The sequence below is a fragment of the Anopheles stephensi genome, chromosome 2 (assembly GCF_013141755.1).
Source record: "Anopheles stephensi strain Indian chromosome 2, UCI_ANSTEP_V1.0, whole genome shotgun sequence".
In the NCBI taxonomy this organism is placed as follows: Eukaryota; Metazoa; Arthropoda; class Insecta; order Diptera; family Culicidae; genus Anopheles; species Anopheles stephensi.
The window spans coordinates 17,112,627-17,139,223 of record NC_050202.1 but is presented as its reverse complement, the minus strand read 5'-3'; the positions used below and the strand labels follow the sequence as shown (position 1 = coordinate 17,139,223).

At 44.7% G+C, this 26,597-nt stretch overlaps 3 protein-coding genes across 16 annotated transcripts in view; 1 reads left to right on the top strand and 2 right to left on the bottom strand.

Moving 5' to 3' along the window:
- The window catches only part of LOC118507229 (spectrin beta chain), a 30,758-nt gene extending 30,184 nt beyond the window's left edge, over positions 1–574 (bottom strand). For all 11 annotated transcript variants that reach the window (XR_004905618.1, XR_004905619.1, XM_036045403.1 and 8 more), the window contains exon 1: positions 431–574. The gene's annotated coding sequence lies outside the window, so the exon portion shown is untranslated. The remainder of the gene's footprint in view (positions 1–430) is intronic.
- Positions 575–1,011: 437 nt separating this feature from the next.
- On the top strand, positions 1,012–3,693 carry LOC118507228 (signal recognition particle receptor subunit alpha homolog). The gene is made up of 2 exons (XM_036045394.1): positions 1,012–1,375; positions 1,453–3,693. The coding sequence occupies exons 1-2, from the start codon at positions 1,259–1,261 to the stop codon at positions 3,259–3,261; spliced, it is 1,926 nt and encodes a 641-aa protein (XP_035901287.1). The 5' UTR covers positions 1,012–1,258; the 3' UTR covers positions 3,262–3,693.
- A 2,889-nt stretch (positions 3,694–6,582) lies between these two features.
- LOC118507225 (oxysterol-binding protein 1) lies at positions 6,583–26,421 on the bottom strand. 4 transcript variants are annotated; one of them, XM_036045385.1, is made up of 11 exons: positions 25,271–26,421; positions 21,236–21,325; positions 18,430–18,564; positions 16,870–17,058; positions 16,515–16,773; positions 15,132–15,291; positions 9,156–9,355; positions 8,788–9,038; positions 8,498–8,708; positions 7,784–8,427; positions 6,583–7,708 (listed from the first exon to the last, which is right to left on the bottom strand). In XM_036045385.1, exons 1-11 carry the CDS (start codon positions 25,624–25,626, stop codon positions 7,498–7,500), a joined length of 2,706 nt encoding a protein of 901 aa, XP_035901278.1. In that variant the 5' UTR covers positions 25,627–26,421; the 3' UTR covers positions 6,583–7,497. The 4 variants fall into 4 exon arrangements, with proteins under 4 accessions (XP_035901278.1, XP_035901280.1, XP_035901281.1 ...); XM_036045387.1 differs by lacking the exon at positions 21,236–21,325 and having other exon boundaries at positions 6,604–7,708; XM_036045388.1 differs by lacking the exon at positions 18,430–18,564 and having other exon boundaries at positions 6,604–7,708; positions 25,271–26,420.
- Between the last annotated feature and the right edge of the window lie 176 nt (positions 26,422–26,597).

Below are 26,597 nucleotides of genomic sequence, written 5' to 3'. Positions count from 1 at the left end.
ATGAAGCTGGCCGGGAGCCAAGCGTCGGTCAATTTTCCTTCATACGATCAAGCCCCACACACCAGCGAAAAGCAGAAGAAAAAGCTTAAATTCGGGGCCACTGTCTGGCGCCCTATGCACACAAACACACGCACACATGCACACACAATACTTTACAGAACACAGATGAAATTGACCGTTTTTCCTAAATATGGCAAAGCGGGAGCATAATGGTTTTAATTTCCCTCTTCCTGTGGGAATACTGCTCCGCTTATGCTTCACAACCGTTTAGCAACGGGACACCAACAATTGAGCGACCTCTCACACACACGGGATACCACCAGTTTCTTTTGATTTTCTTCTTTGCTGAGCTGAAAAGCCATTCACTACACTTTTCCACTTACTATTGCCAAAAACCGGCCCCGGGGTATTTTCCAAAAACCGTTCTTACCTTTTCTTCGCAGCGACGCGACGAGCAACCTCTTCCGAACGGCTTCACTCTCTGAAATCCACACCGAAATGAAATGTTTGACAAGCCCGATTTTCATGCCAACCAAACTGTACGCATAGCGTCAGGTTGCGCAATGTGTGGACAGTTTGGCAGGTTGCGGAAAACTGGCCCAGCGAAATGGACGTTGGGTTTTTGCGTGGACGAAAAACAATTATTTTATAACGATGCTTTCGAGGTACTGTGGATTTTATTATCATATTGCTTATTTAACCTTGTATTAACAAAGTTTTTAAGGCATTTGAGGCAAAGATCCTCCGAAGATAAATACTAACCTTCTTCTCAAGCTCATGTTAAGGCATCAAGCGGACGCCTATTTTTCATCGAAATTCGAAAATTTAGCATCGGAAATGATACCTCACCCTCATTTGCCACCAATACTTTGGAAAAAGTGCCTAAATACTAAAAAAAAACAAAGGGTAATTTCGGATGCCATCGACAGAACTAAGAAAAGACAGCCGTTCCACCGACAGACGTCAACTCCAGCCCAGGTTGGCAGTTCCGTTTGACAGAATGTGACAACGCAACGGATTTCAAAACAATGTTATCGCCAACACAGCAACTTTGGAACGAAACGCAACTAATTTTATCTGAATCGTCGTGTTTTTGAACGATCCGCACGAAAACGGAACCATCCGAACGAACGATTTGTTGCCATTTGCCTGTTGCCGTTTCCGTTTGTTATTATTAGCTAGTTTTACCGTTTTGTTTTGTTTAAGTTTGTTGCGCCCGTTGTTATTTAGTTGCCTAGAATCGGGCTGGTGGTGAAGGATGTTGGACCTGTTCACGATCTTCACCAAGGGTGGCATCGTGCTGTGGTGTTTCCGTAGCACGAACCAGCTCTTTACCCCGTCAGTAAACGCACTGATCAAGAGCGTCATATTACAGGTAAGCGTCTGCTAGCGGGCGCACATCGCCTTCCCTGCATATGATATGTTAACCTTTGCACCCTTTTTGTTTGCCAGGAACGTTCCGGTGTGTACGACCACGATGGACTGTCGCTCCAGTACAAGCTGGACAACGAGTTCGAGCTGGTGTTTGTTGTTGCATTCCAGAAGATTCTTCAGCTGTCGTACATCGACAAGTTTCTTAGCGATGTGCATCTGGAGTTTCGCGATAGGTACAAGAACGATCTGCGGGTCGACAATCGCAACTACGGCGATTTCGACTTCAGCGACGACTTTCGGCGCATCCTCGAGCGGGCGGAGAAGTGGGGCCGGCAGCAGGCAACGATGCCGAAGCAGATGCGCACCTACGAAGATTCGGCCAAATCGAAGAAAACCGTTGCCTCCATGATCGAGCGAAAGGGGGAGGAAAAACCGCCCGCCGGAGGTAGCAAGAAGTCGGTCAAGATAAGTGAGAAGAAGAAATCGGATGGTACGGACGGGGTTGATGCTTCCTCGCCGAAGGCTAGCTCCAACGGACCGGAGCTGGGAGACGATCTGATAATGGAGAGCCGTAAGAAGTTTGCGGAGAAGATGATGGGCAAGGGTGGTAGCGGCAAGGCTAGCAAGCTGGAGAAGCAAAAGTCACCGAAATCCCCGCAGCAGCAAAAGTCGGGCAAACAGATGCGCGTGTGGGATTTGGGCGGCAACACGAAGGATCTGCCGAATCTGGACCGGTCGAAGGATCGTCCGGAGGACGTGAAGAGTGACTTTACACCGAACGATCAGATCATTGGCAGTATGCGGGGTGGCATCCAGGATCTGGACGTAGAGTCGGACAGTGAGGACTACTCGGAGGAGGACGAGGAAGACGATGACGACGAGGCGTACGAGGACCAGCGGGCCAAGAAGCAGCAATCGAACCGGGGCGGTATGTTTTCCATGTTCAAGGGGCTGGTCGGTTCGAAGAACCTGTCGCTGGACGATATGCAGCCAGCGTTGGATAAGCTGCGGGACCATCTGATCGGCAAAAATGTGGCCTCGGACATTGCCCAGAAGCTGTGCGATTCGGTTGCCGGCAAGCTGGAGGGTAAGGTGATCGGTACGTTCGACACGATAGCGGCCACGGTGAAGAACACGCTGAACGAGGCGCTCGTGCAGATCCTTTCGCCGAAACGGCGGGTCGACATCTTGCGCGACTGTCTCGAGGCGAAACGCGCCGGGCGACCGTTCGTGATGAGCTTCTGCGGTGTGAACGGGGTGGGCAAATCGACCAATCTGGCCAAAATTTGCTTCTGGCTGATCGAGAACAATCTGAGCGTGCTGATTGCGGCCTGCGACACGTTCCGTGCCGGTGCAGTGGAACAGTTGCGGACGCATATGCGCCACCTGAACGCGCTGCATCCGCCGGAGAAGCACGGTGGCCGCAACATGGTACAGCTGTACGAGAAGGGCTACGGAAAGGATGCGGCCGGCATTGCGATGGAAGCGATTCGATACGCCAACGATAGCAAAATCGATGTCGTGCTGATCGACACCGCGGGCCGGATGCAGGACAATGAACCGTTGATGCGGGCCCTGGCGAAGCTGATCAAAGTGAACGAACCGGATCTGGTACTGTTCGTCGGCGAAGCGCTGGTTGGCAATGAGGCGGTGGATCAGCTGGTGAAGTTTAACCAGGCCCTGGCGGACTACTCCTCGAGCGATCGTCCACACATCATCGACGGGATCGTGCTGACCAAGTTTGACACGATCGACGATAAGGTCGGGGCGGCCATCTCCATGACGTACATCACCGGGCAACCGATCGTGTTTGTCGGAACGGGCCAAACGTACACCGATCTGAAGGCATTGAACGCAAAAGCCGTGGTACACGCGCTGATGAAGTAAACCGTCGTCGGCGTCTTCGTCATCTACTTAAGCCCCGCTCACCAGCACAACGTCTGTCCACCCTTGTCCGGGTTTGTTCCATTCATTTCTTCGCAACTAGTCACACTCATTTCACGCAACACAACATACATCGGAAGTGGCCGAAATCACAAGCCTCCCTATTCCAAACGCGCGGAACGTTACCAGTAAATTCCAATTCACCCAACAAAACCACCGCAACCGCATTTTGTCCATAAGCGTAGCACGGTTACAGGCAGCCGAAACTAGCAAATAGAGAGGAGGGAGGAAAAATGGGATCATGGCTGTTGGTGGCCACCAGCTGGTACCACCACCACAACATCGGAAGGTTATGGGTACACAACATTCAGATATCAACCGTACAGATCTTTTAAGAAAGTGAGAGAAAAAATATACATTAGGTCCCGAAATTAATACAATGGCGTTTTATTTGTGTGGCCGAGGCACTGGGCTTCACACGGCAGGAGCGGAGATCAAATCCCATCCAGACCTGGCTCCCCGAGACCTTTCGAGGTTGTAGTGCCAAGGAAGACCAAGGTGCCTATTGTTTCTGCGAGGCAGTGGGTTGGGAGTGAAGGCTCGGTAGTTATCCCCATTAAACTTGGAACGTATCGGACCTATTGGTATTGATTTACGAAGCTCGCAATAAATATTCAGTAATGTGAGCCTATCCAGATGTTTTTTTCAGACCAGATAGTCCCACGCAATATTAGAGTCTTATGACTTGGGAAGAAGTGGGATGAATCGATCTCTCCTATTCTGACCGTGCCGTCCGTCGGTGACTTTTTTATGACATGGCTGGCATGACTCCAGGGCCGATGAGTCGGAGAGCTTCTCAGTGGGCACCAGTAATTCGTCAGTTTTGGACAGAGCCCATGCCTCAGAGAAGTATGTCAGTCAGCTGGGACTGTAAGTTATCTATACTATCTCATCTTCGTCCATTGTGGTAGATGTTTTGTGTGGAGAAGTTTTCCCAGATGGCCCACAAGACAGGATAGGACGATTTTGAAGGTAAGATCACGTTGAGAACATGATGTTCTATGGCTCTAGTTGATGGCAAGCACCTTGAGGGTGGTAGAGGAGTTCCTTCCGCATTCTTGGATGGGTATCGCAAGACAAAGTATTTACAACATGTAAAAAGGAGGAGAGGTTGACTAATAAAGGCCAAGATATCCTAAAGCCTTGTGGACTTCATCGTTCCGTGCCTCTGGATCGCAGGCGTTAGATCTAGACGCTGACAGAAATCAATTTTAAACTTCAAACAAGCTGGGCTGGGATTTCCTAACAACGACTCTACCCCTTCAACACGTTTTATCTTGAAATCGTAAGCCAGAAATAAACGCTACATTAAAACTTACCCAACACCAACTCCGCCTGTTGAACAGCAAAGCACGATTAAGCCATGAACTGTGTTGGACGATTTGTACCGCTTCCGTTTTATTACCTCAAATCGATAGCTTCATAAGCGTATAACGACTAACTTCAGTGGACTTCACCTTCCATTTCACCTCCTCGCTGCCCTCCATACCGGTTCCATAACTGCTATGGGGGAAAGTGGGGGAACAGAGTTAATTTATTTACCTAGCGTATCTTCCCAGAATAGGTTGGTTTCTTGGGGTTTGTTGCTGGAGTAAGCGCGATTCAAACACTGCGCCAGTAGAGTAATCCTTTGGCCGGGTTTTTTGTTTGCCTTTTAAAATCTTGCCATGTTAATTACTTTCGTAGCTAATAATATGGTAATTATTGAAGCAACTGTTTTGCTATCATGTTTTAGACTGTCCTTTTTTTTTTTGGTTTGCTACGAACAACTTGCACCTCTATTCAAGCTTCACATACAATTTCATAGTGGATATTGTATTTTTAATAGTGTGTTTGCGTTTCAATATAAAACCCTCAAAAGACGGCAGCTCAGAATTCAAAAATGCTTACACTTTGACAGCAAGAAACTCGTGAAATACAACAACAAAAATGCCCATATTGTGTGCAGATAGTAATAGAATTTCTGAAAATTAGAGTTCCATAAACAGTTGACAGACAGCCAAAAATGATGCTCTAAGGAAACTCATCTCTTAGCGCACCGGTGCGTACTGTGAATACCATGTTTCGATTATTGCTGAGGATAATGTTTCGTTGTTGTTGTTGCTGTTGAATGTTTTAACTACAAATGTTGCGTTTACTATCCCTGCCGCCGCCATCGACATGTACAGTGTTTACACAGCCGATATCATTCATCGTAAAGCGCCTGAATGTTTGCACCAAATTGCATAATCCCACCGTTAACCTTTAATTTGGCATCCTGAATCTCAAAATGACCTAACGAAGAGCTAGTTTGCTAAGTAGAGAGAAATGAGGAGAAGTAAGAGAGAAACAAAAAAAAATAAAAACGATAAATGAGATAAAAATGGGAAAGAAGTGAGAGATAATCGAGAGAGAAATGAGAGGAAAATTGAGAGATAATCGAGAGAAACATTAAAAACAATCAAGAGAGAAATGGGAGAGAAATCAAGGAAAAAATCATGAGAGAATCGAGAAGGAAAAACGAGAAAATCGAGAGAGAAATGAGAGAGAACCGAGAGTTAAATGAGAGAAAATCGAATGAGAAAAGAAAGACAAATGACGGAGAATCGAGAGAGAAACGAGAGTAAATTTTCTCACATTTTTCTCTCGATTTTCTGTCATTTCTCACTCGATTCTCTCTCAAGCTTTTTCTCATTTCTCTCTCATTTCTCTTATGATTCTCTCTCCATTTGCTCTCGATTTTCTCTCATGGATTTCTGGTCATTCGCTCTGAATTCTATTTCAATTTTCACTCGATTCTATCTCGATTTTCTCCCCCATTTCTCTCTCATTTTCTATCGTTTTCAAATTCTCTCTCATTTCTCTCTCGTTTCTCTCACGATTTTCTTTAATTTCTCTTTAGTTAATGCTACTCTCTGTGGCAATAATAACCGCACAAACAACTAATTTTGTTAAACGGATTCAATCTTCGTTATGCCATTTTGGGGTTCAGGATGCCAAATTTAAGGTTTACGGTGGCAATGTGAAATATGGTAAGCGCTTTACCATGACTAATTGGTTATGCAAACCCTGTACCGTGTTGAAAAAATTGTTTGCTTCACTACCAGGAACATGAAATTAGAAGAAAAAAAGAACTGTAAAAACAAACTGAGATAAATTATACGAAATATCTAGAACGATAATATAAACAAAACTACAGAGAAGGAGAGAAAAAGAGTTCGTGAATTAAAAATAAATAAATTTAAAAAAAAACGATAAAAGGTAGAGAAACACATGTACAAAAGATTAAAACTGAACAGACAACAGTAATGGAACAACACGCTAAGTGTCCACCTATATATTCAAGAAACAAGTAGTAACAGCTCTTCACATTCGGTTTCGTTATTTTCCTTCAGGGCTGATATCATTAGTTGTTGGTGGATAGTTACGCAATTGGTTATCGTTTCTGTACAGGACTATTTTGGTTGGTTTACTTATGAGAATCTGTTATAGTTACTACCCACCCCGCCGCGCACACTTAACAACACTTCCCTCACTTCACGAAGCTCACAATTCAACGTGCTGGAGCACACCTTCCCTTTTACACAATACCCGGACTTACCCTCCACAGTCGCTTGAGTTTCAACGTTAATTTCGTAATTCACCCTTCACCATCCGGTTCACCCGTGTTTAAACTGCTCCTAATGCTCTCCTGCCATCATCTCACGCACTGTTGTGGTATACAAAATGCTGCTGGAGAGAGTCGTGTGCACTCTGCTCTATCTCCCTCACTCGCTTTCTCTCTCTCACTCTCTCTCTCTCTCTCTCGATAGGAAAGGATGGCAATACATCCAGTTATTCGAACAACATCGCTAAGAATCCTGTATTTAGTGGGTTTTACTTTGCTGTTTAGAAGATACAATAGTTACCTGCGCATTTCTTTCGCACGCATCCCCCCGTTCCGTTCTCACTATCACCGACGTTAGGTCATTAGGAAAAGCATATGCAGAGTTTGCTTGGAGTAACATCGGGAGGGGAAACATACAATTTCCTCTTCCCTGCCGCGGAACACCAACGGCAACGGGAATTTTCCGGCTTTTCCCTGCCCGGAGTTCCACAGCCCGGATGGGAACGAGAACGCCCATGACGGGAGAAAGCGTTTGACGGCGTTTTCTTTTCTGTTTACCACCAACTTTTGTTTCAATCCGAACTGTGGCGATTTTAGAAAATGGTTGGACACTTCGACCAGTCCTGTTTGGCTTTCGCATCCCAGTAGGTGCCCTTGTACACGTGCACCAGATTATCGGTGCCCTCTTCCTTTTCCTTGCCGAACCAGATCGGTTCGTACGGTGGATAGGGTCGTCCTTCGGCGGCGGCCGTTTCCGCTTCCGCTTCGCGCTGCCGGCGGCGTGCACGCTGACATTCCTCTAACCTGCAAAGGACAGTGAGAAAGCGTTTTAGTAAACGTCGTCGGACCATTGCGCTCGTCAGCATCCCCAACCCTTACCGTAACTTCTCCTGATTGCTTTCGTTCCATTTGCCATCCTCCATGAGCCGCTGGTCGGGCCGGAGTCGCGAATCCGTCGGCGCCACGTTCGGTTCCGGCTCGTTCAGTTGGCAGGCGAGTAGGGTGAAGTTGTAGTACTTGTCACTGTCCGGCGGGGGCATGCGGCGCGTCCAGGCCGTCTTGTAGTTGCCCGTCTTGTACACGGGATTCTCCATCGAGCCGCTGGTCGAGGTGACGGGCGCTATCTCGATCTTGCTGTCCCACGTACCGTTGATTACCCACTTCACCTGGTTGCCGCTGTCCATCACGACGCCCTTCACCCGGCGCTGGGTATCGCGCGTAAAGTATGAGTACGGAAGATACTTCAGGTGGCACTTGACTCCCTTGGCGCTTCCCTCGCCAAAGATTTCCATATCGCCATGGTTGTCGACCCACAGCTTGCCGACGATGATGTTGTGCACCGTCGTCGTCACCTTGCGCCAGGTGTACTTGTTGCCGGTGGCCGGAAACTCGACGTGCGTGTAGCCGAGCGGCACGATCTGGATGTACTTGCCGCGGAACTTCGATGTCATCGTAAACTCTTGCCAGCAGCGCCAGCCCCGCCCTTCGCAGTACTGAGCGGCCATCGGTGGATGGTGGGATACCTGCAGGCAGTGAACAGTAAGTCGCCGTTATAGCCTAAATTAATCTACCATAAGGTTTGTGTCATTGTACCTGCTCATTAATACACCTCCAACCGAGGTCTTCGGTGCGATCACATTCGTAGGTTTCGCCCAGCAGCGGATTGAACGGTTTGCCCGTACGATTGCTAGTGGTGGAGTAGCTGGACACGGTAAATGCTGTCACGTACGCAAGCTGCTCGCAGGTATCCTTCGCCTGTGCCGCCTTGTCCAGAATTTCCGAATATTCGAAATCTTCCGTCAATCTGCAAAACGGTATCAAATCGGTATCAGTCAGCAAACGTGTTTCGTTTTGTTTTTTCCCGCTGCGAGCGGCCCATTTACCTTTGCAGCATCGATAGGGGTTCGTTGAAGTTGACCGGCATAGGAATCTTGGACAGATCCTTACCGATACAGTTCTTGATGATCGACCACAGATTGAGCGGATAGTTGGGCTTATCGGTCACACGTGTCCGCCGTTTGCGAACCACTTTGGATTGATTCGACAGTAATGTTGGTGTTAGCGCTTGGCTACTATTTACAGATATCCGGTCCGTCACATCCATATTGTCTAGATTCTCGGCGACTACTAATACCTGCACAAAACACACACACACACACACACAGATATTAAAAAACCGGTGGGTTAGTAATCTTTTCGAAATGAACCTCAGGGGAAGGAGGGTTTGTTTAGGGCTTAGCCAGCCACTTACTTGCTGCGTTTCACTATTTCCTTCTTCCCCTTCCGATGAGCTTCCGGTGGCGTCGTTCGAGTTTCGCCGGTGGTTGTGATGCGTCGTGACCGGTATATTCAGTATAAATGAGCTATCTTCCTGCAGTGTCACGGAACCACCTTCCTCTTGCGCATCGTAGAACTCGTTATCTTCGTCATCCGAGGCGGATGTGGTTGCGTCTGCGAAAAAAAAAAACGATTGGAATGTGAATCAAAGTATTAAAACACTACAAGCTTTAAGCGATCGCCATATTTGTAGCAGTTGCAACCTTAATTTCTTTGCAGTGCTACCGTAGTAGCAAGAAAAAATTAGATTTTTCATCAGTTCTTCATCAATTGCGCGTCTTTGTGTCCTCTTGGATTGAGAAAAATCGCAATTGAATTTATTCATTCTTTGAAGATTAAATTTTGATTTTATCCTCACGTTTGATCACATATCCGCTCGATCATGACCATGCTTCACTATGAAGCAAAGTAACACAGAAACGGAACTGATCTTCGCCTGGCAACGAAACGACTTTGACACAAGTGCGTATGGGGTGGAGTTAGTAATTCACGTCATTGGTATTTTTAAGCAACAGCATGCGCCATGGCATAAAAGCTGCTGGTTTGCAATATCCAGCGAGCTATAAACAAGCACCATTCTCTTGTGTATATACTATTTTTCTTGTCTAAGCAATATGAATTCTAAACAAAATCGCTCAACACTAAATAACAAAACAAGTAAAGCTAAATGATAATTATGTAATCTCGCGTAGCATTAGTTTCGTGCTGGAACAGTTCCACCCTTAAATACGGCCAATTGTGTCAGCCATTAGTGAAAATATTTTCCACCCCACCTAAACTACTGTCGACACGTAACTGCAGTGGCCAAGTTTCACGTTCTACTCTGACCCAGCTATCATCAAAATCGCATCGCATGGTAATCCACACATCCGCGGTACACGGTGGACCTTAATCCACCTAAAAAAAGTGGAATGCCGAAGCGAAACCATTTTCCTGCTGCTAGTTTCCGTGTCCAGTTCGCTAGTGCTCCATCTACCATCCAACGAACGAGGGCCCCAGACTTGCCGGAGCCGACGTGGATTTTAGGTTTCGTTAGTCGGTCAGTTCAGCGCGTTAATAATTAAGTTAGCAAGCGTACTCCAAAACAAAAGCGACAGAGGTTTGTTTTTTGTTTTACCGTCATCTGTAAGTTGCTCTAACAGCTCGTACACTAAATATGCAATTATGAACGCAATTTAATTGAATCGTATTTGCCATTGAATTAATAATTAATTAGGTCCGATTTTTTTTCTTCCTGTATCCGTATCCGTCCAGGCATGTATTAAATGGCAGCTGATTTTTATTCCTAGCGTTCCTAATGCACGCAGAATGGCTTTTAATCGTTCGCGGTGAATTTGTTGCAATATATTTATATATCCTGCACGTTGCAATATGGGACCTAAATAATGGCGCCCCGTACCACCGTACCGCAGAGAGACTAGACCCCGGTCTCGGTCCTACGGGCAAGTGCTTTCAATTTGCCATCCGTTTCAAGGTTCGTCGTCGTCATGGTGATTACCTTTTCGCACGAATAGGCAGAAAGGCAAAGGGTGAGCGGTACAAATGTAATTGTGCCACGGTGCAAACCTTCATAAATGTGGCGTTTTAAATGAATGCAATTCCCAAATTGCCACCGTACTTAATATGCTAAAAAAACACTGTGATAACCTTTACAAAATTATATTAGTCGTTGTTGTTTTTCTTTTTGGCGGAACATCATCCGTAAACAAACGTGAAGCTTCACCGGAAACCCGGTTTTATGGATTATCGGACCACCGCCGTAGTGGTAGTAGTAAATAGGGAAGCCGGAACACCACAGTCGAATGCTGCTCTATATATAGTAAGCGCAAGGGGATTCTTTTTGAAAATGTGCTTCGTCTTCTATCGGTGTGTCGTCACACTTGGCATGGCAAAATTCTGCCAGATCACCAAGCAGTGTCTAAACGTTGCACAGCTGCTGCAAACGAACCCCACCATAGTCTGTATTTCTCAGCCTGTGCTCACAGTTGGCCATGGACTTGCGTGAAGCGTGAACTTACTGTCATAAACTCGCGTATTTTTTCGTTCTTCACGCACACACACACACACGCTTGCTATGGCACTGTGAACGTAGCGAAAAACCTTCGCCTAAGTACGGCACAAGGTTACTTGGCGCATACTACTACCATAAGGCAGCATCGTTTACCCGTCCGCCGTAGACGTGGGAATGATGTCACACAACATTTTAACGCGGCCTGTTTCCGCTTTTTTTGCTTTTGCTCCCATGCCCCGATTATCAATCAGAACGTTCCTCCGGTGGAACGATCTATTCTTCTCAGGAAACAGGTGATTAATTCGCCGCGTCATATCACAATCAGCTGATTTGCTCATGAAAGTCCCATCACAACAAGCCAGACAAAACGGACTGATAACACCAACACGGTGTGTGTGTGTGTGAAGGGGAGAAAAGAAGAATAAGAACAGGGTCAACAGCAACATACCCATTCAAACGATGCCGCCCGATTGTGCCATCACCACTTCCATGCGAAAGGATGATACGCATGTATGTGTGCAAATCTCGTCGTCGTCCGTATGGATGTATTGTACACGTCACGAAACATACGATAATAGGCTTTGGGGAGGATGTACCGAAATATGCTTCTTTTTTGTTGTTGTTGTTGCTTCACTCTTACTAGGCCTGTGTGGCATTGACACTTGCCGCGAGCTAACAACGACGAGAGTTCACGATTCACACCACTACCAACGCGCACAGCCAGAGGAATCACACGATTAGAGCTTGCAACAAGAGGCGAATCACCACCGCAGCAGCAACCACTGGCCGATAATTTTCAACTCGATAAGGCAGGCAGCAGACAGGCGAGCAACAGATTCACTTATTCCGCTCACGCACACCGACCTACCGTCCACCCGCGGCACTTTAAAATCGAAAGTATATAATGTACGCGGGCCGGACGACACACTGAAAGCACCGACAACAACCAAATGACACACTTCGACACGGCACGGTGTTAGGGACTGCACAACAAAAAAAGGGCTTATCAATTATCCCGCACCCTGCGTCCCGATTACGCTCCGCTGCCGGGGTTGTTGGAACCAGCGGAACACGAGCGTACGATACCGAACTGTCAGCCGCCCCGTATGGTTGCGAATTGAGGCAAACACACAATAAAAACGGCCTGTCTGCAGTTTCGGGCGCTGTTGCAACACCACTACACGCACACAAGGGCGCGCACGTTCGCGAACGCTTTTACGTCTGGCAGTGACAGTGGTGAGCGCGACAGTAGGTGCAGCTTGGAGCAAAAATGTGAAGCGGGAGGATTTTTTTTTATGTAAATCCATTGCTCTTTTAGTCGTATTACAGTAGACAATTTTAATAATAATTAGGTCTTGATATACAAGGTATAAAAAAAAACTTCACACTTAGTCACGATTAATATTGGGCTCTACAAAGGCTTCGCAATTTTGACCTTTTGCAACAATGGTCGATACCGCCCACAGCCTTGCTCCGTCGTATGCCGATCCAATAGGCATAGGCTTATTAGACTCCGGAAGGAATGTGTGGAGGGTTATCAAAGCTATTATTCTCTTTCAAGTTGAGCCTCCCAAGAAAACTCTGTCCATGTGGATGGCCTTAGAGATTATGCGTGCTGGGTCGTCCGGTGCCATTCTCATGGCATGGATCATGACAGCTCATCGCGCGTCTCTCGCGTACTGCTCGGACAGACTATTCAGCTACGAATATAATGTAGTCAAAGGAATCTTTCTAATGGTAGGAAAGGGACCTTCCGGCGTTGTAGTGCCAAGTAATAAGAAGAAGAAATATAAATGCGAGCGGTTCTCTGGCTGAGTCGGAGTACCGGGAGGACTGATTAACGAATCCCATCTCCTCGAACACTGGACAAACTATATAACCAAAGCTTAAATCAAGTCATCGAAAACTATTAATGATAGGCCAAAGACCTCTCGAAGTTGTTGAGCTAAAAAACGAAAACATATACTGAGTAGTGTTCTAGCCTGATAGTTTCGTGTTGAGCTCGTACACGGGATATTTGCTTTGCAAGTTACAGTGTGTCAACACATACGTTTGATGCCACGTGTTCCGTGCTACCGTTTCAAGTGATGTCAGCATGGTAATCGCTATCGTTGCCTACGTTGCTACTAGTTGTGCCAGCACTTTACGACAAAAGGAAAGCACAATGATGTGTATTGAATGCATTATTTCTGTTTTCTGGCGCAACAATTGTAACAATGAGTTGTAAACGTACGGAATTCCGAAAGAATTCCTATGCGAAAAATATTTAAATACGATTTCAATAACAATTAGAAGGCAATATGCATAAATCAAAAGCAAAAAAAACCCATTTTGCATGAAAACTTCCAAATCATTCGCAATCTTCTTGTTGATTACATTCCAATGCACATAAAAATAAAAATCTCCCAATGAGGTGTTGAAGCATCATCATCCCTTATCAACGACACATCCAATCCACCATTCAATGTAAATGGCATATCACAAAACCTTTCCGTAATGCGTGACCGTTAGATCCTGCTAAAGGCGAGCACGATTTTAATCGTATACCCGTAGTATCGTTCAGGACTGCCAGCTAGCACGAAATTAGCCAGGTGCGTGAGTACGGGCCATAAAAATCGGATCGTTGCCATGCGCTTTACCGACCCTTCGCAACTACCTTGGTGGACTTTTGTCCGATTGTTTTTTTTTCCCCCGTTCTGTGTTGCAATAATTTTCGTTACTTAATTTCAACGCCCAAATGGACAGTTCAGCTACTTCCGCAAAACGTCGCACGACAGTTTGCTTGATTAATCACCAATTGTACCAACCGTCACCATGTGTGCGATGGCATGTGCTTTATCGGGCTAATCCAGTTTCGGTGCAGTGACCAAGCTGGTGAAGAGAGCAGCACAACAATGGCTTAAACCCGTTGTGCAGAGCAAGTGCAAGTGTACTTGGCGGGTTGCGGCATCTAGTGGCGTGATTTGATCGCTAAGCGCTGAAAAGGGCGCACAAACGATGATGGTGGCCTTCAATCGATGGGACACCCTTTGCACGTCGTCGAAACACGCATGTAACCCTCCTTATATGGTAAGCAGAGCAAACACTGGACGGCAGCCCATGTGTGCACGACACATTTTATGTCACAAATTGGTCGTTGTAGTTTACTGCCCAGCAATAAGTTTCATTTAGCACGTACGTTACGCCGCCGACCATTTTCATACAAAATGAAAATGTATTTGTTTTAATATTCGCAGCAACAACAGTTAAGAGCTTCCGAACGGAATAAATTTCTATTTCGTGTAGTGCTGTCTGACGTCAGGCTCGGTCGGTTGATTCTCCACTCACATTAACAATCTGACAGACAAACGTATCGGCACGGCCACGGCAGATCCACAGCAAACGAATCTGGTGAAGCACAGCACACAAGGGGAGTGGGATTGTGAATTCCCTTCCAATCGATGATGCTGCGTCAAACTCAACCCGTTCGAAGGGGAATCGAATCCATGCTTGCGCCGCCTTGGCAAACATGCTGCGCCACCGGTTGGTTAATTGATGGTAATTCAATTTGCCATCCCAAAATTGGGAAGGTCAACAGAGCCCAGTGGCCAGCGTCATTCGTACACAGCCGTACGAACATTTCGAAGGCACCATTTCTCACCTACAATCATATGCCTCCCTTTTTTTTTCTTCATATGCCTGCACGTTCAACAAGCGTCCGGAGATATGGGTGGACAAAGTCAAACAGACGGTTCAGAAAGAGAGAATAAATAAAATTGCACTGGAAGCTTTCCATAAGCTGGATCGTGTGAAATGGCGTCTCAGTGCTTGCCAACAGTGCAATTAGAGCATTTGGCATAGGGATTTTCCCGGTTGCCGGCTACCGGCAGCTATACTCACTGGGTCTGTGACGTGTGGCCGCCTGTTCCAGGTGTGAATGTTGTCGCGCTAACTGTTCGACCATCTCCTCGAGGTGTAGCTTTTGGTCACGTTCGTGCTGCAACATCTTGGACCATTTGTGGCCCTGTGTCTGTGCTGTTTGTAAGTAATCGGAACAGGCCTGTAAGAGAGCAGAAAGAGATTATTAGTATAATGTGCAATGCTAATTAATGTCGTTTAGGAACTGCAATTAAAAAGACCGCAAAATAGCATCAAAATTGCATCCTTCAATAATAAAGTATGTTGCGAACTGATTAGTCTCCCTCCCATCCTGCATGACAAAGACATTTTCCTGACAATCTATCCAGCAGGAGTCTACTTAGGGTAGGCTGTTCGAGTTTTTTTTTTTTTTTGCTCAGTCATCACATCCGCGATAAGGTCGGGTTACACTCATTCACGTGCCTGAGAGCGAACACAAACGGACGGCTGTAACCGATATCGTGTGATAGGGCAAGACGGTTTGTCTTTGTTATCTATGCATTTCTTTATTTAGACGCAGCGCGTAATGGAGACATTCTTATGACACATTGCTCGTCGGTGTAAGAAAGGGAGCGTAAAATTGCAAACACAACTTGTACTGTGTTCGGTGGAAAAATCAAATGTTGTCATCGGAGAAATCGCTAATGACAGCTGAAACAAACGCTTTTCTGTGGCTGTTCTATCAATTCAAATAATTGTTTCGACTAGATTACTATATTATTAATCATAGTACAGAAAATATAACAACCTAAATTCAATTTCTTCCCTAACATCTAAAATGTTTAGGAAATTTTCGGTCTGAATTCCTTATGCCCGTTGCAGACAGAAAACAGTTTCAATCGAACAAAGTGTAATATTAATTTGTAAGTAGTATATATAGACGCCTGACCGTATTTCTATATGCTTTAGTAGTATCGTTATACAATAATAATTTTATTGATAGTCAGCCAGAGAAAAGCGCTGTCCGATGATTGCCTCCCTATGCTTTCAAGCTTCTTCTTCTTCTTCCTTGGCACTACAACCTTGAAAGGTTTCTGTGACTTGATTTTACCCGCAGCAAAGTAGTCAGCTCTGCGTACGGAGAGGCGGTGTGGATGGGATTTGAACCCCGTTCCTGCCGTGTCGGTCTTCGTCACTGTCGCCTCGGCCACCGGACCGCCCTACGTGCCCTATGCTTTCAAACAGGCTCATAAATATTTAACCATCTGAACTCCAAAATTAAAAATAATCTAAAATGCATATCGATCGAACCACTCCAATTATCAATTCTTTCTCGTAAACTCATTTATCTTCGGCTCAAAAAAGGATTTCCACTTCTCGGATCTGATATCCCCCCCCCCCCCCCCCCCACCAAGAAATACTCACATTGATCATCGCGTTGGACGATATTCTGAACAGTGTCGCACGCTCACTGACAATTTTCGTCTTGTTCGCCAGATCGTCGCCCGTTTCCAGCTCGGAGAGGGCCCGCTGCAGGGCGGCCCCATGCTTGGTGATCAGGTCGTAGCAGGTTTTCAAATTTTCTAACCTAACCGTCAGCTCCCGCACGACCAGGTTCAGCTCCTCGCTCGGTATCGTGTTGGCCGTGTTATCCTCCTCCTCCTCATCGCTTTCCATTGCACGGCTGCAAAAGTGGGGCATGCGGGCGGGGAGAGTACGAAACGAAGATTAATTTCTTGTGGCCCAAAGTATGGTTCGGAAGGGGTTCAGAATACATTACATTGCTTTCGCTTTGGCCAGCTCCAGCGCCGTCACCCAGGACTGCCGTTCGACCTCGTTCGCGGCCTTGATGTGGAATGTCTGCGTGCCGCCGTTCGAGATGACGAAGGTGCAGGAGTCGACCGTGTGGATGAGCGCACCGTGCAGCGATATCGTGCCGCGACATGTGTGCGCCATTTCGGCCTGATTTCTGAGTCGGACGAAATCGCAGCAGCAGCAGCAGCAGCAGAGGAACAAATCCCAAAAAAAAAGTACAAGAAACGGAAGTGCCAGTCAGTCGAGTGAGCAACATTTGCCGGAATTCGCATTCGGGAAGTAGTAGTAGTAGTAGTAGTAGTGTGTGGCAGAAACATCGGATATAATACAAGCACAGAGAGAGAAGAAAAAAACGGAAACGAGAATATAATAAAAAGAAACCGGTATGAAGGAATCGATAGAGGGCGCGCGCAATTTTTTGGTCATGTAAGGAAGAACAGGAAGAAGACAGTGGTAGAAGAAAGACAAGCAATAAGGAATTATAGGGTAGGATATCGGGGTGGAGACCGGATGCCCGCGCTTGCTTTTCCCACATAACACATTTGCAACCACTTTTCCCGATGTCTGCAGAAAAGGATTTGCTTCTCTTCAACTTCCCAGAGAGGTTCAACCGAAAGGACATGAGAAGCAGAATCCTTTTCGTTTCGTTTCGTTTTTTTTGTGGTTGCGTTATCGAGAAATCAAGCATCCCGCCCCCCCGGAACGCGAGGATATTGAGAAAATGAAGGAGGATTATAATTTGATGAAGTTAAAACAAAACCATTCACGTAAAAGATAACACAGATAACACAACAAGCAATGAACAGAACGGAAGGGATCAAACGCGAGGGCAAAAAAATAGGATATGATCAATGGGAGAAGAGCTTTCTTTGTGGTATGATTTGTGTGAAAAGTGTAACCGTGGAAGCGTGTGGTACTTGCGGAAAAGGACATTCTAGATGTATGCAGTAACAAACCATTATCTCTACAGCAATACTGTGTGCAAACCGCCACCAACGTGTGTATTATTAACATATCTACGAACGTCTTCAAAAAGGCTAAATATTGCTCTGTACAGTAACTCTTCAACCTTCTAGCCTTTCCCTTTTGGTCTACTATAAATGGATGTTAATGTCTAGACATGGTAATGACCGCTGTAACCGATAGCACCGCCGAAAGTGGATGTGAAGGAGCTGATGTGTTTTATTAACAGAACGAGAAGCTAGCCGTGAAGCCGATCGGAAGCATAATTTATGTGTGTTTCGCTTCTATCAGTAACTGCTAGAGTGTAAGAAAACCGTCACCATTAACAATAACCAAACAAAGAAAACTACCGCGCACTCAAACCAGAGGACGACCCAGTCGGAGGATCGGGAGGCCCTGTCAGGACCTTGCTTAATGCCATTCTACCATTCTCCCGGCCCTTGTTCGGGGCTTTCGCTCTACACCGCGACTATTATGATACAAAACATAGACACACACACGCACACACACACGCTACGGGCGACTGGCTGGTTGGTTGGTTGGGTGTTTTAGTTTTAATTACTTTTTCAGCTTTTTGCTATGCTTCTTCATCAGCGCATTATTGCTGCTATTGCTATACGAGTCTGGCAGGGAGGAGGGTACCAATCTAGTTGGAGAACGTGGGGCTCTTAAGCATTGCATCATGGTTCCTTTGCTCCTGCGGGGTAAATTAGGGGGAGGGGGGAAGGAAAGGTCAGTGTCTTGCGCTGCATAATTGTATGAAGAAAAAAAAACTAAAAACAATGAAACAGTGGGATGATGATGGATGGGATGGAGGATGGAGGATGATAAGGACACGTGTTTTTTTTTTGTTTGTTTTATTAATCTCAGGGATTGGATTATTGTATCTAAAGAAAAAACAGAAAGAAAGTGGAAGAAACAAAACAAAACAAAAAATTGGGGTAGTAAAAACGAAACAAAACAATGCTTGTTAAACCTTTTGCTCGTACTGGCAGATTTAGGTAAGTTAAATAATTTTTTAAACAAAAACCGCATTTTCAAACTCTCAAACGCAACAACACACGCACGGGAGTATTGCAATAACTGGAAAATAAAGTAGAGAAAATAAGGAACAAAAAAGAAGCTAAAATTTGGAGTAATGGCAAGTACAACCCCATATGGATAGAAAATGGCTCCACATGCGTTTAGTTCTTCCCTGTTAGGAATATGCGTCACCATGCAGTCCCTTGTCGTTACAAAAAAAAATATACTAAAATCCTATTTAAGCAGAGGCTAAGTGCCATTTGCATGCAAGATTACGTTTAAAATGACGCCAAACCGTCGTTTTATGACTAAAAAACATTTTTGGTAAAAAAAGGATATTCTGAAGCACTAACGATAGCTATTCCTGCTTCTTATTCTGCAAACGTAGAAAGGTAAGAGAATATAAATTATATTGTACTTTTTTTTGTTGTTGATTCTATTTTTTTCTTCCCTAAAATAATACATCATTACAGGGTTTCTCAGGCCAGTTCAACAGCGTAACACTTTATGTCAACGCCATAAAACGCTAATCCGACATCGTATGTGCAATTCAGCCCTTTCATTCAGCAATACGGCCAGGCCGTTCTTGATGAACAAAAAGATAACCCTTTTTATTTTCGGAAAATAGACTTTCAACTTCGTAAAATTCAAACTCGATATTGGAATCTACCTAGTTGACGTAGCGGACAAGTAGCTTGTTCATACTAATTGGTTCGATGTTAAACTGTTTAATATTTAAAATTGCAACCGTTAATTAGATGATTTTTTATAATTTGCTTTCTATTTCATTTTCTAAAAAAACTTTTTAAGATAGTTCTGTAAACTCCTTGTTTATGTTGAAATTTTTTAATACTTTTCCATTACATAAAGTTCATTCATCTTTGGGACGAAAGGTCTCTGTCTGCTATTTCTGGCTTTTTACCGGATTTTACAAGTATCTAGATAGTTAGTGCTGCCTACGGAGAGGTGGTCTGGATGGGATTTGATCATCGGGTACGGTAATTGTAGAGCGAACCAAGTAGTATCAACAGCTATGTGCTATAACATTTTGTTAGGCATTTTCCGCTGTCGAGTTGGGATTTTACGGAGTTGAAAGATTGTTTTTCCATGTTGAAAAGGAGTTTCATGATCTAGTTCGCGAAAGCATTTCACGCTGTTGAGAGATTGTGTCACAACGGTGGAATTGGCCTGAGAAACCCTGTATCTTTATCTAGTTACATTTTTAAATTTTAATTTATTTATTTATTTTTAAGTCATACTATTAATTACACAATTCGCATTTAGAGTTTCTTTATCGGATTATTTAAAGCATGCTCCTGCTATTATTATTACACACGATTTTTTTTAAATAAACATGCAAATCAATATTTAACCAACAACTTATGTGTGCTATTTTAGTATGTTTAATGGTTACGAAAAATATGGACACACAACGAATTTTTAGTAACATTAATTACACATGGAAAATGAGATCGTTATTAAATGGTGAGTAGTTACTGAACATGCTTTTGGATTACTTGGTTTCGAGTAAAAAAAAAAAAACTTCAAATTCAAATGTTTTGAAAGCGTTGGTGTGCGATGATGCATTTCAGTTAAAGTTTATCGGCGTTTGAGAAACATCCCACCGTTCCTCCTGGTGTTCTACTGGTGAGCGGTAGTAATTTCAACCAAAAAAAAGCAATGGATCAAATAATTACTGACAGCTTTGAAAGTGTAAACTGACAGATGGAGCCAACGAGATTTGAAAAAAAAAAAACAAGCACAAGAAACAGAGCAATCATAGGAAACGTACGTATCAAAGGAGTGATTGAAACGCATACTAGAGAGAGCGCGGGAGAGAGAGACAGAGAGCATATCCCTTGTTTTTGAGCGGTGCAAAAGATGAATTTAAGATACGACAAGATTTAAAAGAAAATATAAAAAAAGATGTAAAAGTATAATTTAGCAGAAAAAAATACATAAGGAAACATCAATAATGCAAGAAAGAGAGATAATGAGAAGAGAGAGAAAAAAAACAGTAATCAAAACTTTTACTAACAACAATTAGAGTAGAAGATCAAAAGCAAAGAAAGAAATAAAGTAGGAACAACATTTTAGAAAAAAAAACATGAAAAACAAATGTGTTCATTGGGAAGGAAATGAATTTAAGCCTAAATACGTTGACACGGGTGCCAAAAACGTTTTTTTATTTGTTTTGTTTGCAGATTCCACGTGGTGGTGATGGTGTTTGGTTTGGTCGGTTGGTTCTCTTCTGGATTGTTTTGTTTGGTTTTTTTTTGTTGTGGGTTTTGGCCTCCCACCACCCACCACCCCTGTGGGAGGGGTGAAACGCGCGCTTTACTCACTCGGGTCGGGGGCCCTTCCTGCGGCGTCTTATAGATAATTTGCCCGCGGCACTCCTGCCCCCAGCATACGGTCCGGCTCCATGTTCAGCCCTGTTTTGATAGCAACAAACACCCCAGAGTCAAAATCAGATTGTTGGTTGTTGGATGTGGTCCTTTCAGTTTTAAATATTTTGGTTTGATTTTTTATATTTTTATCTGTGTGTATTATATATGAGAAACGAACGAAACTGAATGCTGCCTTTTATCGCAATTTCATCACCGGAAAAATCGGAAAAATAAAATTTCTCGCTTGATTATTATTATAAGTCTTACATCAGCTAGCCACAGCAAGCAAATTCAAGCAATCAATGTACTTTTTTTGTTTGTTTGTTATTATTATAATGTTAGTGAGTTAATAAAACCCGATAGAAGAGCGAAACGAAATGTATAAACAATGTTTCAATCATGTAAAAGTAAACGCAAAACAAACAACATGCTGTGTGTAGGAGAGAGAGAAAGAGTTAGTAAATTACAACGAATGCACCAAACGATAAATGTGATGAAAAGCGATGAATGATTCGATATATGGTACAAAGAAAGCAAAACCGAAAATATTAGTAAGCAGGCAGAGCAAAGGGCAATGATAATTACAATTGCTTTCAAAGTCACCGTTGAAGATGAACAGGGTTTCCAAACGACACAAAGTTGTACAGGGGTTTCGAACCCTAATTTACACCCGCTCGCTGTGAATCATGCAAATTCACAGCAGTGCAAAAAAAAGCAGCTACCTAGTGTATGATTTGTGTGCGTGTGTATGTGCTGGGCGGAGCTGTACACGATAATTGGGAATGTAAATTCAGCATTTTGCTTCTCAGTACACCTCAGTAGCGCAACCTCAACAGGTTGGAAAAGAACTGAATAGAAATAAACTAAAAACTTATACAAGGTAAGTTGAAACACGTTAGGATTATTTTATAAAAATAACAATAACGGCAAATGCAGTATGAAATGAGCTTGATGAATCCTGCATAAGAAAAAGGAAATCTTAAAGCGAACTAATATTTGTCTCTTTTTGGTGTCAACGTCTTATTAAAGGAGGTGGGCTAAAAACTTCTACTTTCTTGGCCTAACGACCCCTTAGGTCATATGCCTGCCATTTCCGGTCTTCTAGACTTATTGATACCGCACAGTTGGATAGCCAGCTTTCACTATGGGGGAACGGCCCAGATGAGATTTGAAGACCGGCGCCGCTGTTGCATCCATAACTGACATCTCTGGTTTGGGAAAGTTGTGATTTGATACTGATCCTGCCTCGTAAAAGGCCGGTACACGCTGTCAGTATAACTTCGAACTAACAACGTTATTTATATATTCCTATAGAACAGTTCCTGAGCAAAGTCATTTGAAACTCAAACAAACTTTCAATATCGTCTTGTTTCTGAAGAAAAACAAAAACCGCCAATGGGGGACAATTCGGTGAGGGACCTTAGAATGCTATGAAAAACAACAGGAACTGCTGAGGTAAACCATCAAAGCTTGTTCGCTTAGTGGCAGAACAGTTGTGAAACTTGGACTCGTCTGACAGAGCATGGACTATGTTGTCCACAGCTGATACGGAACCGTTCATGAGACAATCACTCCAGTCCTGTAACACAATCCACACGAATGCGTTACTGACCTCAGTAACGACCAATAGACATTTTGGGCCGACCTCAATTGGAGGACATTATTCAATCATTCTGTATCCGAGACGGAGAGTGGTAACTGATCGTCAAGGCCCAAACTAAAAGGCTGAAAAACTGAGAACACCTATTTTACGAACAACCAATGGCTAAGGTCTCTGCTAGCAGTCTAAAGGTTGGTCTGCTTTTTTGAATTCAAGAATCTTGCAAAATCAAACGTTTTGGGCTATCTATCTATCTGGTGCAATTATCAAAGCCATTCAAAAATTTAAGTTAGTTTTATGAAATTGTTACTACCATCTCTATTCACTTAAGTTCAACTCATTAAACGCACCAACATCAAAAGCAAATTTGCCAAACGGAGAAAAACAAAAGACTTGAGAAGATTTGATTAATTTTCAAACAATCCACCCGTGTTGCGGCAGTAACAATTCCAGCACAATGTACTCGAAACGCACCGCGTCCGATGATTTCAAACAGTGATAACGTTCCGACGAAGGTCTAGTGCGATGAGATAGGAGGAATCGTTCGGGTTTTAGGTTGAGGTGTAGTGTACTGTGCCTGGCCTTTTGCCCGTACCGAGAGGGATTGAAATGGGATCATCTATTCGCTCCGTTGTCCGATAAGACCGGGGAACCTGTGGTCATTAAACCTACCCCCAGTTTAATGGGAAAACAATCGTAATTTTCTAGTGGAAAAACGGGGTTCTTTTAGCAGCTGCAGTAGCAGCGGTAAGGTTTCGTCTCCGTACAGGGGCTTTGATTCGTATTTTTGCACCGTCGCCATTATTATGCAAGTGTAGGAAGGCCAACAGTGACGTAACGACGGCGCATTTCTTCCAGAATGCAGCCATCGCCAAATGTTCGATTCGTTGGATTGCCCGTTCATTCCTTTTTAAAACAATGTCCTTCTAATGGAATGCAGAGAGCTGGTGGTGGTGGTGGTGGTTCTGTGTGGAAGTTCCGATGGGGTGGTTTGTTTAACGCCACACTCTTTCAACGGCCGAAAATAGCTTATTAGTACGAATATCAAAATTTCGAAATGTCTCTTTTTGTCACTCGCGTGTCTCGGACAGGTTTGGCCCCGTGTAACACCGTTCCTTTTTTTATTTCCCCTTCTCTTGTGGGTAGCGGTTGTAGGGGATGATGATGCACTGGGGGCACTGGCAACAGATAAACAACCCTCTTCTTCTTCGCTAACCCGCAAAAAAACACCTTCCACACCTATACGAACGCGAGCGGCCGTATCGCGCCGCACAAACAAACAATCGCAGCAACGCCTCTCACCAATACCAGAGAGACAGCAGCAGAGCTTTGTGCCCTTTCTATCGGGGATTCAAGACGTACTACCAAAAATGCCTAAAGGCGTTCGTGTTGCATCATAGCAGCTGGCGCAGCACCTGAAGCGAGTTTTTCTTCTGCTGGGTTAAAACTTAATGCTCCTTGTGCGCCTTCCCCCAACTGAACGGTGGTTCAGGTGCATTCCCATAAGGGTTGTGCTTTTCCAGATGCACTTGGTGTCGGTGTGTGTTTATGCTCGTTGGTAAATACTTCTTGGTTGCTGCGATTACACCAAATTTTGCGATATAAATAGGTCGCTACAAAGGAAAGCAGAGTGATGAGATGAGCGAGATGTGCGAGATGAGGATGGCCGATCGAGAAAAAAAAGCAGCTCCGTATGCTAGATGGGACAAAGGCGCTAGGTGACTAGCTAGCGCACGGGATGGTGGTATGGGGTGTATTTGTGAGGTGTAAAATAAATTAAAACGAAAGATTTTAAACTTCTCCTTCAATTGTCACGCGAGACGAGAAGCATGAGGAAGTGGTCACAGCCACCGCCTTGGTTGGTTGCTACGGAGGCTTTGTAAATTTGCGATTCTGGCGACTCTTAAATATCACGGCGAGGCGATTCATTTTACACCTGTGCATGTGCCATATTATAACGCTTACTTGCAAACCAATCTAAAAGGAAAAAATAATAATTTTGTTAATTAATACCGAACCAGGATTTTCATAATAACGATACCGAAGAGTCGCCAGCTAGCTGTGCGCAGACGGAGGACAGTACTCTCTTTCACCGATCGTAACGAAATTATACCAAAAACACAACTAATGTACAATATCAAATAACCCAAGAGGGTGGGAAAAATAGGCATTTAAAGGAGGCAGGTTGGTGGTTAGGTGAAACAAAAAAAAATTAAGGACAAAACTAAACCGCGGAGAACGTAAGTAGAAGCACGGTAGATAGTTGAACTCAATCGGTTATAATTGTGGACCGGACAGAGGTGTGTAGCAAACAGTGTGTGGCAAACGTACTTTGACGCACTATCATGGAAATGAGCATAATCGCTTATGATGCAACACGACCCTCCTACCTGTAATAGGACAACACTCCTTTCGACAGCACGAACCACCGTTTCTGGTACCCCTTCAGGTAGTTGGTCCACTTCAGCAGCCAACCCTTCATGTCGGGTTCCGCCTGCGAGGCTGCCGCCACCGTGCTGGACCCGTTCGGATTGCCAACGGTGTTGTTGCTGCTGCTGGTGGTGGTGTTGTTGGTGTTGTTGCTGCTGCTGCTGCTGGTGCTGTTGTTCGCTGCAACACTGCCTGCTACGACACTGACCGCTGCTGCAGCAACCACACTACCCGGTGCTACAGCTCCAGCACTGACCAGGGTCGGAGTCGTGCCTCCGGCAGGTTTAGCCGTTCCAGGCATTGGTATTTCGGACATTTCTTTCGATGAAACTCCCCTATTCGCTGCGGATTAGATTGCACTGCGCGTCTGCTGATGCCCGTTGCAGAGGTACCGACACAAGCTGATGATGATGACGACGACTGCGTTGGAGGCCACTTCAAACGGAACCAACCGAATGACACTGACTGCTCCGGTGATGTGACCACGCGACGACAACGACGGCGACAGCCACTCTGCGCGAAGGACGTTTTCTTGCTAGTCTTCACAGCTCACGGGAGTAGGCTTTGTTTTTGTTGCCAAATCACAAACACACACATACACACACATACAGAGCGATACAGGCAAAACCCAGTCGTACACGCACGGACGATACACAAACACACACGCGCGCACACAAGGTTGATGTACCAATTTTATTGATTACGGAAACACACGGCGTACAACACTATAATCGGGCACAAAACTTCACCAACACGGAGACGATTTACGCACTGGCGACTGGCCGGACGGAGCACGGATGCATCGAATCTAATCGAATATTCCATCCGCAGGCGGAGACACACATAGCCACAACCACCCGTGTGGCCCGTGAAATTGGGTGAGGAACAGCAATTTCCCAGACCTACTACGGCCACCCGTACCTTAGTGCCCACGATTGTGATTAACCCCCTTTTGTTTTTGCTACCCTTAAATACGGTTCTTTGGTGGATGATGGGGGGATAAAAATGTGAACACGATTCACCACTGGCTCGCACTGTTCTTTTTTTCACGAAAAACACACACGTCCAGCCACGTCCACCAATTTTTGCAAATTTAAGCAAAGTGAATGTAGATGAGATGGTGCGTGCGTGTAGCTTCGAGTTGCCAACAGATGGCTGGGTGGAAGATGCACCAGTGTGACAGTAGCTGTCCGCGAGAATCCATTTATATTGCGTTTGTTGCTCGTTTTAGCTGTAGTAATGGTTAGATTGTTTTGTTGATTTGCTTTAAGCTTGGCAGTGTATAGA